Source organism: Melanerpes formicivorus, unplaced genomic scaffold (assembly GCF_026170545.1).
Source record: "Melanerpes formicivorus ecotype bairdi unplaced genomic scaffold, bMelFor1.0.p_v2 SCAF_33, whole genome shotgun sequence".
NCBI lineage: Eukaryota > Metazoa > Chordata > Aves > Piciformes > Picidae > Melanerpes > Melanerpes formicivorus.
Genome location: NW_027142385.1, coordinates 5,096,224 through 5,116,917, shown reverse-complemented (window position 1 = coordinate 5,116,917; position 20,694 = coordinate 5,096,224). Strand labels below are relative to the sequence as shown.

General features: G+C 37.8%; 1 protein-coding gene across 11 annotated transcripts in view; it reads right to left on the bottom strand.

Annotated features, from left to right (window-relative positions):
- Nucleotides 1-20,694, bottom strand: part of DENND1A (DENN domain containing 1A) — a 202,798-nt gene that overhangs the window by 61,355 nt on the left and 120,749 nt on the right. For 10 of the 11 annotated variants that reach the window (XR_010989502.1, XM_068155776.1, XM_068155777.1 and 7 more), the window contains 2 exons: nucleotides 20,544-20,645; nucleotides 13,255-13,380 (listed from right to left, as the gene is read on the bottom strand). Coding sequence is in view for 10 of the 11 variants with exons in the window: in XM_068155776.1 (XP_068011877.1) it covers nucleotides 13,255-13,380; nucleotides 20,544-20,645 (228 nt within the window). In the remaining variant the exon portion in view is untranslated. The remainder of the gene's footprint in view (nucleotides 1-13,254; nucleotides 13,381-20,543; nucleotides 20,646-20,694) is intronic. The other variant, XM_068155779.1, reaches the window with a different exon arrangement.

The window sequence follows — 20,694 nt, the reverse complement described above, 5'->3', positions numbered from 1 at the left end:
GGACACAACATATGTGTGTTTTTAAAATTTTGATCAAGAAGTCCTCTCTATTAACTGGAAAGCCACTGCTGCAGAACAGTACATATTTATAGTTCCACAGGCATTTGGAGAAAATATTTACATACCTGTTAGAACCATATACTAGTTACCTTAAGCATGAACTTCCTTGATTAGATTCAGCATCTCTAAGTTAAAAGAACCCACTGCTTGGAGTGATGCTGGGTAGGTGCTTTTAATTCCAGTTACTGTGCTGACAAAATACACACACCCCAGCCCAACAGCATCACTCACTATCAGCCCGTGCAGGCTGTAACTCATCTCATAGGATTTTATTACCAAAGACACAGCAGCCACTTAACTTTTTTTTTTAATTTTAGATAAAAATGAAGGCAGGAAGCAGCATTTCTGCTCTTTGACTACCTTCAAGCACTAAGTATAAAACGTTCTTGCAAGTAAGAAGAAAGTATCTTTAGATAAAAGAGTGAGTTACTTTTCATATATACTTAGTGAAGAATACATAATAAACTATAAGTTGACAAGCAGGGTAGAAACTCTACCTATACAATTACACCTGGATCCTGAAGAAAGGCGAACTAATCACATTTGTAATCCTTACAAATTGCTTTTGTTTTCACCATTCATCCTACCTAAGAAAAAAGTGGTTTACTTTTTTAACTACTGCTGGAGACATTCATCAAAGCTAATCCTTCGATACATCTTCCCTCTCACTGAACTGCAGGAGTGAGTGATGTACGTATATCCTTTACAGTGAATTCAGCACAAAACTCTGCCGCTTTCACTTCCACATTACTGTAACCCACCTCGTCTGTTAATATTCCACAGCAACAATGCCAAATAGGATGCTTGAAAAGAGAACCATCACTGACAGGGTTTACACTTCTAGAATCAAAGGCATGTATGTATATATAAACCAGGCATGTACTTGCATGAAGTCTGCTAGCAAATTTATTGTATAAATCACAAAACTAAATACTATAAACTAATACTATAACTAGACACTACAACAGAAATAATTCAGGAGAGCTACACTTGGACACAAAAGTAACCTTTAAGGAGTTAAAATGTCCTCAACTGCAAGTCAAGTTGAAACTTATTTAATTAGGTTCTGTATTTGAAAAAATTAAATAAATTCTTTCATTAACTAAACCAAACTCCCTTAAAGGCAACAATATGTTCCCTCTCTGTCAGGACAGAGCGCAGTGAAATCTTTATTTTAATTGGGGTTAGCTAAGGGGCCATTTGGCTTCAGATGCTTTGTTTATCAGCCCTAAGCTTTACAGCTTAGCCAGTACTTGAAATATTTTATTACGGCATGATTTCATTAAAAAAGAAAATGTAAAAACCATGCTCTTCCAAGTAGTTTTACGTAGAGATAATTTTAAATGTGTATCTGAAAATTCAAAGTCCAAGTCAAAGGTATCTCAAAAGAAAACACTGATTTCCTTTTGCATTACTGTGATATGTCTTCTTTATAAATGCCCTGGTCTAATGGTTTCTGCATCATGCCCTTCCCTAAGCAACCCAGCAAAGACGCAGCTGGAGAACAATGGATCTCTCCATGGTGATGGCTACGGTGAAGCAACCAAACACACCTCATTTTTGTGTTTGTCACAACCATACTTCCTTTGTTGTGGACAGCATTTCAGAGCCCTTCACACACTGCGTGGATTTCCACTTCACAACTAAATGGTGCTGCAGGAAATCAGGAAGACTCTCTACAACGCATCAGATCTCAGAGACAAACCACTCGTAAGAATAAAAATCACACTTTGTATAAAACTCATCCAAGGGCACAGTTTACTTTCCAATTTTTTTCTAAATGGCTTTGAACTGTCACATGAAAACTTTGGACTCTTGGACCTGAAATCTTTGGGGTTGATCAGTTCATTTTTAAAACAAAGAAAACAAATTCTTATTCAGCAGATGACACCTTTTTCCTGTAATAGACTAATTTACAAATATCAGGCATTTTCAGTAAGAGTTACCAACACTATTATGGAAAACAGCTGCCCCACAAATGGCCAATGAAGAGGAACTCTACAAAAACGCAGCCCCAGATCATGTCAAACTGCAGCTAAAATTAAGGAAATAATCCAGAACAATTTAGTGCTGTATTGTGAGGATCAAGCTCAGAATAGATTAAAATTTGAAAAGAAAATGGCAAATGTAATCTCCACAGAGGAAGTACAGTTATGACATGTTCCTATTCTTTTCTCCTGTGGTATAACTAGGATTTGACCTCTCATAAATTTTGGGTTATTTAAAAAATTATAAAAACTATGTCAAGAAATTTTTAGTTGTTTTCTGGAAGATACTGGCGTTATGTCACTAAGAGTTTCTTATATGTCACATAGCACAGGACATTTAAGATATTTAAGAGACAAAAATGATACCAACAGTATTAATTAAATCAGTTTAAGAACTTGGTCTTATTTTCATTTTTTTCAGAAATAAAAGCATTGCTGCTGAAACTGAGAGAGGCATTGAGTCCTGTGCTTCATGTTTATGCTGCCTTAAATACAACAGTTTCAAAATGAATTTTGGGTTGTTTCTTAATTTTTCCCTCCCTAGCTTCTTGCATATCCCCTCTGTACTGCTCCCTCATGAGAACTATGATAAAATGAGCTGCTGCTGCAATTTCTCAGCAGGTATTTTGATTTGAGAAAACTCCCAGTTTTCTCTGCAATCTTTATGTCCTGATCATCTAACAAAAAAAGTAAAAGACTTTACACCAGTATGTATACTTTTCTCAAACAACACAAACTAATTGTATATCCCTAAAAGAGAAAATTGTTTATTAAAAAAAAATAATAAAAATCTAGTGAATATACCAACTATTGAGTTCAAAGCAAAGACACCACATGTGTCTAAATAAATATCAAGGAAGTGTCAGAGGTAAATGAGGAGAGACCAGGTGAAGTGTGTGTGATGTGTTAATTGTATTCAAAAAAATAATAGAGCAAGACAGAGAAGCTGAACTTCCAATTATCATAATGGTATCTACTTCACAACACATTTTCAAACTTGAAAGAGACATTTTAAACCATAGGAATTCTGAGCAGAATACCTCCAGCTGTGTTCTGCATAAATCTTGCACGCTGTACATACACAGTTTATTTAAATACCAAGTACAGTTATGACTTACAAAATGCATATTTCAGTCACAATAGAATACCTGTCATTGCCAAAAGCTGCTACTCATTGAATGAAAGGAACAGAAAACAATGAATTAAATTAGAAAAAGAAAAGACAGAATCTTTTCATTTGATGTTTTACTAGACTGAAGTAGCGTGTGTTTTAAAGAACAATGCCTGTATCAGCACACTGCAGAGTTTACATTTTTGTGCCCCCCAAAAGAGAAGGAAGAAGAAAAAGGTGTCTTCACTGTTAAATTAATTTTTGCCTATATAGCACTGTGGTCATGAGCCAGAATTTATCTTTCACTGATGTACCACCCATACCAAAGCTGCCTGATTCTCTGATGATACAATCATAAAAGGAGCTCGGTCCCCTTCTGTACTTTCCCTTTTCAGAAGCCTTAAGCAAGTAACCAGTACAACATGAATCCCCCCACCTCCCCAGGGCTGAAGAATTGAGATGACAGCAAGCACACTACTGAACCTACATTCGCATGTGACTGTGCTGAGCCCCAGGGCAGTAGCAGAATCTCTCAATGCGATTGTGAAGCAAAGTACAACTCTGGATGAGAGCAGGTCTCCTATGCTGTCTGCCATGGAAAGCTATCATACTGAACAGTCAATTATGTCAAGCATACAAATGTCTCATTCTGTTTTTACCCCATAGCATTTTAGGCTTTCATTGTATGAGCTCTATCACCTAGCTATGCAGATGATTACAAATAATTTTGATTTACTGTCTTTCACTTTACTCTTGTTGTACTCTAAGATTACAAAAGGTATGCTCCAATATATACACAACCTATAATGTGCATTGTAGAAGACAAGAGCGCATGGCTTTTCTGTGATCAGACACTACCAGTTTGTTCCTAATCTGATTAAATATTCTAATATTTATCATTATTTCATCAAGTTTGCCTGCTGCTGCATGTTGATTTACAAATCCAAAGACCAAAAATCTCTCATACTACCTTCTTTCAAGGGAAGTAATATTTTCTGTTCAATTGCACAGCTGCTCATAGTAGTAATAATGTAAACCTCACCTCCTTTCCTGAGCTGTCTTTTGGTGTGGGTTTTTTTAGTGGGTTTTTTTTTGTGTGTGTGTGGCATGTTGTTTTGGGTTTGTGTTTTTTTTTTTCCCTAACACCAAATGCAACTTGCTCACAGCTCATTTGAAAAGCACACAGTCACTGAGTGCCTTACACAGAGGCTGAATTGAATGGTCATGTTATTTTATGCTTGGTGTTTGTTTACTTGCTTCATTGTTCTACTCTAAGTCCCCTGCGCTTTATTAGTTCAGGAAATATCTTCAACTTTTCCTGCATGGTGGCATTTGCACACTGCTTCATTGCTTGCTGAGGCTGTCCACTCTCAATTATAAGTCAAGTAGCAGGAGAAAACACAACAAAAACAGAGGCAAAAGTCAGTCGAATACACACAAAGCCTTGAGACAAATTGAGAAGAAACAAAACCAAGTGTATAAAATAGCATAAAACCTAGAGAATCAGGTGTGAAAGGCTCAGACGAATAATTTATGAGTTGAATGTACAAATCCTTCCACAGTAAAGCTGAAGTATCCCAGAGCTGCTCCCCACTGTCCAACCTTCCCTGGTAATAGGAAGATTTGGAGGCTTTTGAACAAAGCTACTTTTATTTCTGCAGCACCAACACAGAGGACACAGAGTCAGGCTATCCAGTCTGGTGGCTGAACATGTAGTTTCTACAGAGGCTGCAGAGTTATTTATACAATCAAACACAAGATACTTCCCTTCAGTTTGCTCACAAGTTCCAATATACTAAGATATCACAAAAACTTAAATGTCAGCATGAAAGAGATAAATGTTAATAATCTCAAAGCAGTCCTGTGAACATCAGCATTCTGAAAGCCACACTCAAAGGAACTTAGCGTTTCATCTACTACTGCTGCTAGCGCATTACAAGATGCAGAGCACACGATCCCTTGCTTGGGGCTATGTTTCTAGACTGAAATACAAAACCATTCCCATGTTGGTTTGGGGGGGGGTTTGGCAGGGGGCTGTCTGGTTGGTTTTGGGTTTTGTTGTTGTTTGGGGGTTGTTTGTTTTGGTTTTTTTACTGTAACCCACACGATGGACAGGAACGTTTGACTGCATCTTTTACAGCAGAAAAGCCACATTCAGCAGGGGCCATGTTAACTTTCTCAAACACTGGGTTTTTTTTATTACCATTCCTTCAGGATCTTAGTTTCCATACAGAATTACACAACACAATATCTTACAACAGTTTGGAAATTACAAAACAATTCTATTTACTACATAACAGTCTGCTATAAGAGATTAAAGAGAATGTCTTTTCAGTTTCATTAACATATGTATATCTCAACAGACTTAGATGTAGAATATTAAATGCATTTTGTGGAACAGTAAACACTTGTTACAAAAAAAGCTATTTTTAAAACAGCAAAAGCAGAAGTTGAAACTTGTCTATAGCAACAGTAATGCTCAGAGACAAAACACAGCAACAGAATTGAAATGAAAACAAGAACTACGCAGAAAACAAACAAACAAAATTGTCTTTCCCCAGTAAATCTTTTTCAGTCAGTGATTTTGAATTCTGGCTAGTGTCTGGTGGAACACTTTCCATAAATGGTAAAGCACAACATTAGTTACAGGCAGCTTCCAAGTGAGACTGTTGAAAACTGGGGTTCTCAAAATGCCACAAACCACAGACTTTTCATACTAAGAATAAAAAGTCAGTTCCAGAATATACAGAAATTCAATTTATCTCCATTTTATCATGCAAACACCAGGCTGTACACACTGTCATTGTCAAAGCCACTGTCATTGCCTATTTCTTTCAGTTAGCAAAGCTATTGGGAGGAGAGTTAGCAATCACTATCATTTTGGCACTGCTAGACTCTCTCTACAGTTACATATTTGAATGTCAACAACACTAGAACAGGAAAAAGCCAAGACGGGCAGGAGAAAAAAACCTATTAAACATCCATCAGCACTAATTGTAATAGGAGCACCACGAAACTGCAAGAAAACCAAAAGGCTTTATTTTATAGGCTTCTGCTCACTATTTCCCCCACAGTTTGGGTTTGTTTGGGGATTTTTTTTTTTGTAAACAACTTTTTCTACATGGAATAGAAACATTAGTGATATTCCTTCTTCAGTTTTATACAGATGGACAAACATTCCTGAAACCCTGACCGATGGTGTCAGCTTTGGTGAAAGAGAAGGGTCTATTCCGTATACAATATATACCTTTAAAATAAACATGCAGGAAAAATCCCCACAAAACTATGCAAAAGATGGCTATACAGAGAAAGTAACTAGGATGTGGCAATTACTGGGTGATGGAAACAACTATTTACTCTTCCACTGAATAACTTAAAAAAAACCCCAAACCAAAACAAAAACCAACCCTCACCATGGCAACAATCATACTTCATAGTAGATAAAGCATTGAATGCTACAAAGCCATTTCAAAATGAATTATGCACCACTATGTAACATGCACTTTTTTATGTTACTGCACACATTCCAATAAAGTTTCCTTTTTGGACTTATCCAGCATTTGCTTTTTCACTCTGCATCACACATCATCTACTTTTCCAACTTCTGCCTCACTCGCATCTTATGGATCTGAAATTGTTGAAGGCATTTTTATTGTTAGTCTGGGCAAAAGACTGAAATGAAGTAATTAATAGAGTGGCTTTATGCCATGTCATCACACTGCTGTTTTAATGTCTTCCTGAGAAATGTCTTCCAGTTTGTGTTACTGGTATCATGGTATTACTTATAAATCTCTAAAGCAAGAAATACCTAGTGGCGTAAATCCCTAAAATGGATAAGTAATCGGTCCTCTTAAAACACATTGAAACTCTCACTGTTGGAGAATATCTAAATATCTGTGGGCCTAATCTTAACTTCCCCTTCCTTGGCCATGAATTTAAACAGAAGTAGAGAGTAACAGCTTGCTTGTAAAGTAGAGACAGCTCTTGGCCCAGCGAATATACAATGCCAGAGTAACATCAATACTTTAGTTCATTACAGTCAGCTACAGTACCCTAGATAATAGAATCTATTCAGAGCTCATACGAGGAACAACTCTACCAAGATTGATGAAATGTTAAACATAATATCCTGGGATAGTAGGAAATTGCAACTTTACGAGTGGATTTGTGAAAAAAATATGCACTTTCGTAGAAGTAAGATAGCAATTCAGTGGCTGCCCCAGTGTATTCATACTGAGAATAGTATCAGCTGTTAGGGTAGATTCTCTAGTTAGAGGTTACAGCAAATACAGGAAATTACAATATTAATTTTTAATAGATGATTGCAAAGCTGTGTCCTGTCCATAATGCAGCTGCATGCCTTTTAAAAATGCCTTTTAACTGCTAAGTGGCACCTCACTTGCTAAAAAGTTTTGAGGAACCTTTATGTTTGAGTGTGACCCCCTGTTAAAATTCAGAATCCATTTACACAGAAGTTGAAAGTTTCTAGAGTTCAGTTGTGCAGTATCTCAGCAGCAGAGCATGGTCCCATGTATGACACTGCTAGCGCAGCAGTTTGACTGGTAAGGAGGGAATGCATAACAGGGATGGAAACAAAACTATGACCTGCTAGTAACATATAAGGTAACTACACATCTGAAATATGTTGCATTGCATCATACACCAATACAATGCTGGAAAAAAGAACTTGTGCTTCCTCCTTCAGACTTGTGCTGACCTGATGTCAGGGGGATCAGGTAAGCTGTGTCACTTGTGGACACCAAAGGACTGAATGGCGAGCTCACCCCAGAGGGGAGTGCCACAGTCAAGACCAGCATCTCCAGAAGGTAGGGATATACTGCAGCATAATCACAAGTGCTGTCTTTACTAGAACACAGAACAAGGAGGGGAAAGTGATTCTCCATAACTGATGTAACATTTCTGCATGCAAGGCAGGAAAGTTCTTTGCATTTTTCAAGGAAACAAAAAAGTTGGAAATAAAGGAGACACTCTTCATTAATTCTACACCTTTTATGAAGTACAACTTCCCCTAGATGTCCCTATACTGTTCCAGCATTATTACAATACCACAAACTGAAAAGGATTATTACATGATTTCCTTAAGTTGAATTGAATGTTATGTCAAAAAATAAAAGTTAACCTTTTATCTCCTCCTATTCATGGAATGTTTTCCTCCCCACTGCTGAAATTCCTTCATATTAAAGGAAAATCTATCCCAAAGTTAAAGTTATGAAAAATGGAAGCATCTTGTCTTCTCTATTTAGAGTCCAAATATAAGTGAACAAACTTAAACAGGACAATAGAATGAAGGCAGCAATGTGTACACAAAACCATATATACATCCACTGCAGTTCAACTAAAAAGCAGTTTGAAAGCTGGAATATCCAATACGTGCATGAAGTTCAATAAGTAGTTTCATATTAAGATTAAAATCCATTTTGCAACGTCTTAAACATATTGTTGTCCCCTTCACAAATTAGCAAGTAACTTAACCAACAAAAGCACACAGAAAGTGTAGAAGTAGATAAGAACACTGACTCTGCTTCCAAGATTTTCTGTTTATTCTTAAGAGGTTGCATCTAAAGAGTATTTAGGTTAAATTTAAACCAAATCAATTTGGAACAATTAAAGTTAATCAGAATTTATCCAATTACACAACTAATGACTACTCAGGCTAATAAACCTGGATAAGACTGGATAACTAACCATGAAGACATAAAAGACAACAAATCTCTTTAATGAATCATCAATTATCAGTAATTCTCAAGACACTGAAGCTAGTACTGATAACTATTTATGATCCTAGTTCAATCCAGAAGACACAACTTGTTTCAGTTTGATAATGGTACATCATACAACAGCTCAATAAACCCACCATCCACTATTGCAATCATTGCAGGATCAGTAGATACTTAGGATGGTTAAGTTTCATTATTAGCACCTTAAAGCTTCAGCAAACTCCCAATTGCTATTCCATGTTTTAAATGTATCGCAAAACCAGCAGATGGTTCCAACTATAACAACATACCTCAGCTTGAGGCAGACAGTTTTATTCTTGTAGGGAACATCACAATACAGAACAACGCTATTCACAAAAAATGAAAGTTATTGGCTGTGCCTTTCCAGGACTGAAAGCAAATCTTCAATTAAAGAAAACAAATGCATTTTAAAAATCCCTCAAAGTATTAATCAATAATTACATGCTAAAAATAAAGTCATATTGATTTCAAAATGTCCTTACAAACAATTTTGTTACACTTTTAACACCATCACATTTCTACTCTCTTTGCTCTCTTCCCTCCTATTATTTTGAGACACACTTTGTTCAGAAACCATGCAAAATGTCATATAAGTAACCAGTGATGTCCCTTAGCACTGGGTAGAGATCTCAGCACTGTGGTTACTTGATTCCAGTTCATTCACAGAGAGAAAGGCCACCCACAGGAGAGCAAAGCAATGCAAGGTTTTGCTGGACAGACCTCAGGAAGACAATATGAGCCAAATAATAAGGAATATAGTTCTTGCTACAAGCAATGTAGCTATATTTGGGCCATAGTAAAATTATCCTTTCTTAATCACCCATGCAAAAAATAGCAGCACTGCAAAAGAAAAGCACAGACATTTTCACCTAACAGTGTATTTCCCAGAACTCTTACAGTTGGAAAAGACCTTCAAGATCAAGCCCAACAGTTAGCACAGCATTGCCAGGTTGCTAAGTGCCACATCTACACATCTTTTAAACTTCTTGAGGAATAGAGGACCACATATCCAGAGAACAGATACAAACTTCATCAGTCGAGAAGACTGTGTCAAACTTGGAGCTTGCTGTTAAACCATCATACCTCAGCTAGCTGTACTACCATCCCAAACCTGAACCACGAATATTGTATTGGACCATACCCTACAGACCACTGCTTCGGGTCAGCCTGCACTGTGAGCTTGCCTTTATTCACAGGTGTTTGTTCCTTAGCAAAGACTGGCTGTGAAAGAAAAGCCCTCATATGTTGTCTGTACCCACTAGGTGTCAGCAGAATAAAGTGCAGAGCCAACATCTGTGATGCAGGAAATCAGAGCCTCATTCCCCCCCCCAGTTACCAATACACAACTATCAAGTACTACAAACCTCCTTTACACACATAGTAATTACACAGCTATTTCTGTTGAAGATGTCCCACTTCTGTGAATATTTAGAAGATGTAAAAAAAAATTCCCTCTGCAAATGGCCAAAGGGAAAAAAAAAAAAAAGGCAGGATTTTTTGTGAAAAGTCATTCAAGGGAACAAAATGTTCATGTTGTGTCCCTTGGAAATTTAACTGATGTTCCTAAAAGTAACAGTCTGCCTCAGCACAGTCAAGTAGCACACCGATTCTCATGTGCTAAATTTACTGTACTGAACAGGCACAGAGCTCTGTGGAGACCAAGCACATCACATGTAACAGAAATTTCTCCATACTTCAAATCTGGCTTAACACACAAATCTGCAGGAAACACACACACAAGAGAAGGAAAGGTGACTGGATCACTTACTGTGTTACATAACTCTTCTGATTGCACTTGCAGACTGTGTTAACTTGGTATGTTTTCACATGCAAAAGTTCTACCAAATTTTAAGGCAACAGTAACATGTATGTTGGTGCACTGCTTTGTACACACGTTACACAATTTTGTATCTTCAAAACAATAAAAGCTTCTGAACAGAAAAAGAGCACTCACTATACTTAAGTATAGTGTGAAGCTAAAGTCTGTGACATACTCTGGGCCTACACAGAATAATGAAAAATAGCTTCACACCATTTATCTCGAAAAGTCAACTTACACCAGATGAGATGGTCTGGAAAATTAAATTGTCTTATGAGACAAAAACTATAAAAGGAGAAAAAGTTGCTGCTTCTTTCAATGCATTTCATACTGAAACATATAATCAGAAATTCAATTTCTAATTTATGAATGGACTTGGGAAAGAAAGCCCTGAAATTTTCAACTTCCTGCTTATTAAATCTGGATTTTATGAAATATATATGCAATTACGTTTACAAGCTACATTTCATGGAATGATAAACAATCCAAACAATTTCTACTACTTCCTCAAGTTAGCTGTCCCTTGATGCTGCACTCTCTAAGGGTGTGCCATTGTCAACTGCTTTCAAATATTCATCTTTAACATTCAGCCTTCAAAATACCAGATGGTATTTCTAGAAAGGCAATTTAAATTTTTATTTTTCTTCATAGATCCCTTAACTAGTTAATCTCACACACACATCCAGGCAAAGCATACACCAATATTCCCAGAGTTGCCTGGCAACTACTGGGAGGAGCATCAGAGAACAAGGAAGCCTGCACAGATGAAGAGAAGCCAGTCTCTTCCCGACATGGATAAAGGAGGCTTACAGCCAGAGTGCCTTGCTGGTTTCATTTGGGTTATGTGTAACAACATTTTAAGTACCTCCCATTATTCCACCTTAGATGCTCTACAAGCCCAACACTGACACCCAGACATACCCAAGTCAATACAATTTATTTTTTTTACACACACAACACATAGATTCCTCCAATAAGATGTAGAAGGACAGACACATGCTAACTTCAAGTCACTTACAAACCTGAACATCAATTGTTGGAATGATGCTTATTTGATGGTGATAACTAGTCTGCTTGAAATTCAGACTGAGCTACTTTTTCCTTCTGGTTTTAAAAATGAGTAAGACAAACTGAGAAGACTTCAGTTCCTGAAACATCCTCAGTCTCAAGAAATACAATGCCTGTAAGTCCAACTTTGTCTCTTTTCCTTTAACATAATGATTACAATTAGATTTATTACTTGCCCACATTCCAGATCTCTTCATCAATCTTCACAAGCAGGAGAACACAAAGTACAGCACCTTCTCTCAACTAGCAAGCCTCTGCTCTCACCCCAGTCATTTAGCCTCCCCACTTACCCTCAAAACTTGTCTCAGCATCTCCCAGTGGTACTCTAGCTCTCCATTGCTACCACCAGTTTTCTGCTCTGCCTCTCAATGCTTGCAGTGAGAGGAGATGGTATTAAGACAAAAGTATATTTTGTCTTCTACAGAAATCTTCTTACTAAGCAGCAAAAGTTCAAATGAGCCCATGAACAACACACTGAGATTTAGCACTGCATTTGACTTGCATATGTCTTAGTCTCCTCTGCTTCAGAAAGAGGGAACAAAGAATATTTTGGAAATAGTCTGTGAAACACTCTGCAGTTATCACTTTTCATCCCTCACATTTCTGGGGTGTATCTCATGAATTATAGGTGAATGTTTGTCATGCCATTTAACTTGTCACTGTCTATCTTCAAAATGTACACACTTTAAAGGGAACCTCCTAAGCACATGGTAGCGAAACCAGAGTGTCACAAAACGTAGAAATATTTAATTTGGCTGGGCTGATTTGTACCGAAGTCCATGAAGCTACTTGCAGTAAGCCAGGAACAGATGCCTCAGTAGAAGCAATAAAACCCAAGATCAAGTACAGAAAACTCCTTCCCCCACTCAGATGGCACTTAATCATAGATTGTTCCAAACCAGAAGCAAGAGATTGAATTTCCCCAACAAAAGATTATTGTCAACAGTTACAACTCCAGATATATACATATATGATTTTTTTTTCCTCTCCTCTAAAAGCACAATTTCTTTACTAACTGTATTCTTAAACTCCATGATTCCACAAGTCTGCACAGGCATATATTGTGCAAAAAAAGGTATCATCGACTACCTTTAAAAATAACACCACAAATATCCAAGTTTAGCAGTGAGAGAAAATGGTCAACTATGCACTAGCCTCCTGTGATCATAATTTATACTTTTTTTATCATGTCTCTTCTAACTTAGCTGCCTTCAAAATCAAGTAACACCCATACATTTCTCCCTGTGTGACTGACCATGCATGCATCTCTTGCATCCCATTGCACCTCTTTCTTTTCAGAGACTGGAACAATTTTCAGTACTAGTCAGCCCAAGAGCCCCAACACTGACCTTAGTAAAAGTAGGTTATACTACATTTGGAATCCCTGTCAGTTTCTTTACCTACCCCAGCTGCAGATTTACATCTTATGCCTACTAATTTCCTACTTACAGGTTCAATTTTTAGGGCATTTCTGTAGCTCCCAAAAAAAGATGCTTGTGCTTTTAGAAACGCTCTTGCCACACCATCTCCAGTGGTTGTAGAGACTTTCTTCAATCTATTCTTCAGTGCAGAAACCTGAAATCACACAACAGGTCTAGATCACTCTCATATCACAAACAAAGCTTAACACACTGGGGCACAGCTAAATGAAAAAATGTGCTAACCACAGCAGCAGTTACGACAAGAAGTGACAATGTGAATTCAGAGTGGAATTTTTCAGTTCTAAAAGCACTTTTCAAGCTGTTTTGCTTCTCGAAGACATGATTGGAGTCTAGTCAGAAACCAACAAGAAAACAAAAGCTCCATTTCAACCTGCCCTCCTACTGAAAATCCGCTGTGAACATGCTGTTGAGTACTCTTTTGAAGGTAATCCATGAAGTTTGTGTCATTCTTGACTAGAATCCATGAAAGTATTTCAGCTAAATTAATTCAACCATCAGATTAATAAAGAAACTGTTCTGCATAACCAGGCCATACATCACCACCACGGCTAAGAACAAATTCTGTGGGTCTGAAAAATTTGTTTCCCACGAACACAAGTTGGCTTTTTTTTTTTTTTCTTTTAGGGATATATTGCCTTGTAGTTCAGTGACTTAATGGAAAATAACAAACTGAGAGTTTTATTTCTGCATGTGGTGGGTTCCTTTGGCTAGCTCCCAGACACCCACCCAGCCACTCTCTCGCTCCCCCTCCTCAGCAGGGCTCGGGCAGAAAACACGAAGAAAAAGCTCGTGGGCCGAGACAAGAGCTGGGGACATCACTTACCAATTAGCATCATGGGCAAATCAGACTCAACTTGGGAAAATTCATTTCATTTATTGCCAATTAAAAGAGAGTTGCATGGTGAGAAACAAAGAAATTAAAACACCTTCCCACACACACCTTTCTCCACTCCCAACCTTTCCACCTCAGTGAGGTTGCCGCAGTCAGTCCCAGCAGCTCCTTTCTGCTGCTCCTTCCTCCTCACACCTTCTTCCTTATACCTCACTCCCTTCCTCCTCACACCTTACCCCTCCTCGTTCTCAGCGTGGCACTTTGCCCTGTCTCACACACTCTGTGAGCAGCAGAGCCAGCCCTGTGAGGATCTGCCACAGAGCTGGCTGGATCCGGCTGATACCGGCTGCTGCGCTCCCACCACCCCGGCCAGGCCTGTCCCTGCGGAGGCCCTGCTGCCTCCCTGCCAACACCACGGCCACCCAGCGTAGGCCAGAAAACAAAACCTGCACTTTGAAAAAGTCTCAAGTTAACAAGGACATTCTGTCTACGGAAGTTGTTTTTCCTCCTGATTCTCAAGAGATCTAAACGCCCTCTGCACTGAACGGCTCTTCCCTTAACCCTCACTGCCCTCTCCCCTCCCCTGCTGGGTGTTGGATTACCTCAGGATTCACTTGGGGCAGACACATCCCTGCCGTCTCATTGCCGTTTACACACATACAGCCAGCACAGCAAACATCAACTAAACACGTTCTTAGGCAGGCAGAGCTGAAACTACCACAATCCACGTTATATGAATACGCTTCATTTTCCATGTACACCAACAGCTAAAGTTTTAGAGGATTATCCATTACTGTTCACTGTGCTTGAGAATTTCTCATACATGCAGGAAGGTTGTGACTTGGTTTGAAGTCTCTTTTCTAGCACTCAGAGCTCAGTAACTACTGAAGTATGATTGTGTATCTATATATTATTGTTAGTGACAGCATTTCTCTTTCCCAAACACAAGCTGGGAAAGGAGATAAAAAACCACCCCACTTTCAAAGATTAACATCACACTTGCTGTGCCTGTGCTGCAACAGTTATAGGTTACCTTAAATCATTAACAAATACCTATGTCAGTGGCAATTTTTTGGTGTAGCAGACAGAACCAGGATGAGCTGAGTTTTTGAGACAGTTCTCCCACAACACATAGCGATACAAAACCAACAATCTGGGCACAGAATCTTGAAAGAGGTTCAAGCAGCGCTTTTAGAGGCTGCGGTCATGTCACATGCAAAAACCAGGTTTGGTAAGATGCTCTATGCAGAGGAAAGGAAAGAGCCAATATTTCAGAAGGAAAGCAGAAAGCCAGGAAATCCCCAGTCATCTTGATTTGCAGAAGAATATGAATGACTCCATTAAGTATTCACATTATGAATTTAACAGAAAAAAATATCAATAACTAGCAAATCTTCCTTTTTCAAATGCTACTCTGAAAAACTCCATTGGAGTAGCTCTACATACTTCACACTGCAAGAAACTTCGTAGGAACCACATTTACAGAGTAAGCAGATTCTCTTGTAGCGAACACAACTGTTTTCTGAGAGTATCAATAATACCTCATAAAATATAAACTGATAGTTCAAATGCTCAAATTAACTTTCAAGACCTTCCCCCATCCTCTGGCCCATAACAACAGCTTATTCTGACCTCATCCATATCTCCAAAATCCTACCAGATGAGCTGAGTTTTTCTGCCTCAGGGTTTTGCTATGAGCCTGCCTCAGCAGCAAATGGCAGGCTGATTTCACTGAACAACTGTTCTTGAGTGCTTCAGGTTTATCCCTCCCATAAGCACATCCTTTATTTCCTTCTTCAGCAGGAAAATGACTCCTTATCTTGATCTTTGGGTGTTAAATATGTAACCCCTGCTGCTCACTACTTTTCCTTCCTTTAAAACTCAATGTTATATTTGCACTTGTGTTTACCAAAACAGCTGCAAAGACATTTCCTTTAAATTTTCAGCAGTTCTGTTGTTGAAGGAATTTCATTACAGTTTTTAAGTGAAACAGAAATCATCAGTGTCCAGCATTGTCTAGAAATCTGAATGCTGTGTCTTATGCCAATGAGCCATGCACTAATGAGCCCATAAGCACAGATTAACATAATGCATGATAACAGATTTAGCCTATCGTGCCCATGAAATAAGCTTGCTCGTATTCACTGATATAATCTCTGTCAAGTAGCTCTGTTATTCTCAACATGTATCAGATTTCCAAGCCCAAACAGCATACTTCACCATGTTTAAAGAGGTTTGATGTTGTAGGAATGACGTATGTATTTATTTCCTATATTAACTTACATAAACCACTTAAAAGTCGTCCTTAACAGTGCAATAAATGTCCACAGCTCTGAACAACTTCCCAATCATTTTCTCTAATGTTTTTTCTAAGTGGTTTGCTTTAAACATTCAGGTGAAGAACTTACCATGTATACAGAAGGAGAAAACCTCTATGCTTCCTTTTACAACAAACTAAAAGTTCAGAAGGCTCATCACAGCCCTTCAGCTGTATAGAAGCAGAATACCACTAGGTATTTTGCTAATTCTTTAAGATTTCAAATAATTTGTTCTCTTCTAAAACTAAATCAAACACTGTAGGATGCCTGTAGTACACATGCACATTTTTATTCTTTCAATCAGCAATACACCAATAGGTGTGTCAGGTTTTTAAACAAAATGGTAACAACAAAATATTTAAAGAGGCTAACAAGTGAGAAAAAAGAATTCATGGTTACTCTGGAATGAATCAGTACATTAGAATTATGATTGTTTCTGCCTAAAGAAGCAAAAACAAAAAGAAAAAAAGAAGAAGACTGTGACCACTCAATACAAAGATTATTTCTAGCCAAACAGACACATATACATGCAGTCTACCCTGAGAGTGTTTTTAAAGAAGATTTTTATACTTCTGGCAGTTCAGGTTTAAAGGTCAGATTTAAACTATCACCATGTTTCAAAATGCAATCTGTGCAATGCAGCATAATGAAATGGTTCAGTAAAGGTGCTAGTGGAAATTCTTTTAATTAGGTCCAAGGCTTTTCAGTTGTCAACATGAATGAAGCAAGAAACATCCTATTGCAAACACAGTGTAAGAAATAAAAAACAAATTCACCTTTAAGAAAACGGTTCTGCTATAGAGTTGTAGTTTAGTACTTCTCACTGTCCTGAAAGCAGTAAATTTCCCCACTAAGTGAAAAACAGTACCACTGCAAAAAAAAACCAACCAGTACCACTGCTCATGGTAACTTGTTAATGAATGGACAGCAGTAGCATACACAACAAAATTACTGACAGCCTGAGATATTCATAGGCTAGTGCAAATTTACAATACTCTCACAGCCATCAGATATGCAAGATCTCCTTGGCGCAGTACACTGCATTGCATCAGGGCTTCATTTAATAAAAACTACAAGTTGACAGAGTGAGCTTATGCTTTATTCCTTGTAATATGAAGCTCTGACTACAACTAAGACTAGAAGATGACACTTATTTGGAAATACATGAAAAATCCATAAGGGTTGCATAAAAAAAAAAAATTACTACCCCCTCTTTGCTATTCCTTGCAACACAGACGGTGGTGTAGGAGACTTGTCAGCAGCAGATGCACTTATTGTAATCACAGTCCTTAATAAATCTCTTTTTTTAATATTGACTATTTTAAAAAGGAAAGTTACTTCCCAGGGTGTTCTCATGCTGCCAGATTTTCAGCAACATATCGGAAGCAGAAGGTGAAGGAGGGACAGTTTTTCGCATTTCAGATCTTTAATCAGAAATGCACTACTACACACCTTGATTTTCTGGGACCTGACCTGACCAGTTCAGGAAGTCTGACTGCAGCAGGTACTGCTAAGGTAAACTGAGGCAAAGAAAGACTTAGACTGATTCTGATGGAGCTGTTTTAATTCTACCCAGCTCCTTTGACACAAGTGTTAACTGGAAAGATATTTCGCTGTGGTCTGTGTTCATTTGGATCCTGGGAGTCAAAGATTCAAGAACATTTCATGCTAGATTCCAAAGAACCAACAGTTTTGATAGTAATATCACTATCATGAAACTCAAGCATAACACACAGCCTGAAGCTCTAAAATAATCACAGGACCTTATTTCACTGATTATGTTCAAGGAGAGGGGGAAACCAGCTTTAAAATATTTCCACCGGATTAATTACCTGATGGTGAATGAATCACACAGATGTTGTTCCTCACTGTTGAATATAGATTTAATTTAACAAAGTTTTGTGTCTATTCAGCAGGGCATGAATTGCTCTGTTCACACTGAAGTAGCAAACCTGGCAGAAGAGTTTGACATAAGAGCCATTTATGATCGTGAAGCTGTTGAAGACATTTTCGGTTTCTCAGATCATAAATGCATATATTTAGACTAAGATCAGTGGGGAGACACACTCCCAGAATCTCCCCCTCATCCTCCCAGGGAGGCAAAAGGGGAGAAAAAGGGAAAAAAAAAAAAAAGTATAATGGATTGGCTTTAGAGTCTCCCTGCTGAGATGAACAACTTGATCCACTTACAGTTCCAAACACATGATGCATGAAAGAACTGACAGAAATTCAATTCTTGCAAAGACGAGCAGCTGCTCTCTAGTGGTCAAAGCCAAATATTAAGCAGTGTGAAGGAAAGGAAAAGACCTAGAGGAGAATACCTCATTATCTAGGTAACTCAAATAATGAAACAACGCTAAATAAGATATAAACACTGATACCAAACATTAATTACACAAAGCAATACGATTCAAGTTACGGCTTGGTTGTGACAAATATTAATCCCAGCTGTATTTATATAGCAGTTGTGAAAAAAAGAAATAAAAAAATACCCCATGTATGCTATTTGTGAGCCATGCCAGTTAATTGAATTTGCTGGCAGCACTTCCTCTGCTATGCTCCAAACATCCTCCAAGATAACATGTAGCTTTTAAATAGACCTGTGGAAAACCAAATCAAGAAATTTGAACTAATAAAACACAACTCTCTACTGTTATAAAAGTGAAGTAAAAGTAAATAATGAAAGGAAGGAAGTCTCTTAAAATTTATTACATTCCAAAGCTTGAAGTTCTGTGTTTATTGGTGAAGTCTCTTCTGATGTTCTACAGTGCGCCTACAACAGCTCCTTTAATGAAGTCCCATAAAATCTAATATAATACTTGATTGTTGACAAATCATATCCATGTTTGAGGCCCTGCATTCGCCATATCCAGACATTTCTTACATAATTCCATTAAATTTACAAGTCTGTCATTCCCCTGGTTGGGGATAATGGCACGAACGATGCCCAGCTGGCACATTTGGATGCTGGGAGTGAAATCAAAATGAAAAACTATATAAAGCCAGAAAAATTCATGGAAGTAACTTTTATAGACTAAATGCTTTGCTAAAGCCAAAATGTTCACAATCAAGATGGACCTTTCATCCCCAGCTCACTGTTTTCGAAGAATGGATCACATCACAGATCACAGCGAAATGATGGGATGTCACAGTAGGAGGCACTGGGTATTCACCATTACTTGAGTTTTCCCTCAAACAGAACAGCTTATATTGAGCTCCAGGCATATCAATTTTATTTCTCAACTAAAGTTAAAAAGGTATAGATCTGTTAGCACAATATTTTGAACTAGTAAAAGAAATCCAGATTTCCCCCTGCCATTTTCTCCTAAACAGTCAACCTCTGACTTAAAAATAGCTTCTCAAAAATTCTTACTCACTCTACTGCTTTTCGCTCTCAGCTTCTTTAGTGAAGATGACCACAGAAGCAAGTCACAAGCTGGATGCATTTTTGCCACATTAAGGAGCAAAGATTGAGTATTTATACAACCTTTCTATTAAGTTATTAAAAAATAAATAAGTTAATAATAAATACTTGGAATGAGAAACAAAATTAGTTCTGAATTACAAGCACTGAGCAGTGCTAGAAGAGAAGATGAAGTAACCCATTTGACATCCTAACTCAGGATATAAAATGCACAGCTCACCTGGAGGAAGTCACAGAAAAAATCCACAAAATTCAGTTTGAAAACAAAGGTTATCTACAAATGTAGTATTTTTTTTTCCCCTAATGGAATAGATAAAGGTGGTTCAAAGTGGCAATATTTTTTCACTTCATGAAGAAAGAAGTTTGAACCTTGTTTTTCTGTTCAGATATACCATGACCATGTTCTGAATTTGTCTTTTTTTCACCCATAAAAGACAAACTCTTCAGATCACCTGAAATTTGCTCATGCCATTCCAAAAGTGCAGCTGGGTTGCTGTATCACTTTAACTCTTGTGAGGATTATCTAATTCTCATTAGAAGGCTAAAAAATATGCCTGTAATATCATTCCTTAACACCTCAAACCAGGAAAGAATCAAGTTAAGGCAGTTTACTTACAATGACCAGAGTAACACAACGAGAGATCTCAGTTACAAACTGAGCAGGTCAAAAGGATTTACACTTTTAAGTAATGGAATAGTTGGATAAATCACTTGATACATACCACATCGTTAGGAAGGCTCTGAAGGTCATCAAAAGGAGTTTCCAGTGTATTGGTGTCTACATTAAGAATCACCACATCCTCCAGGGCCATGTTTCTTACTTTCTAAACATGAGTAAATTCACAGAAAGGGAAAGGGAAATGTAAGTATGAA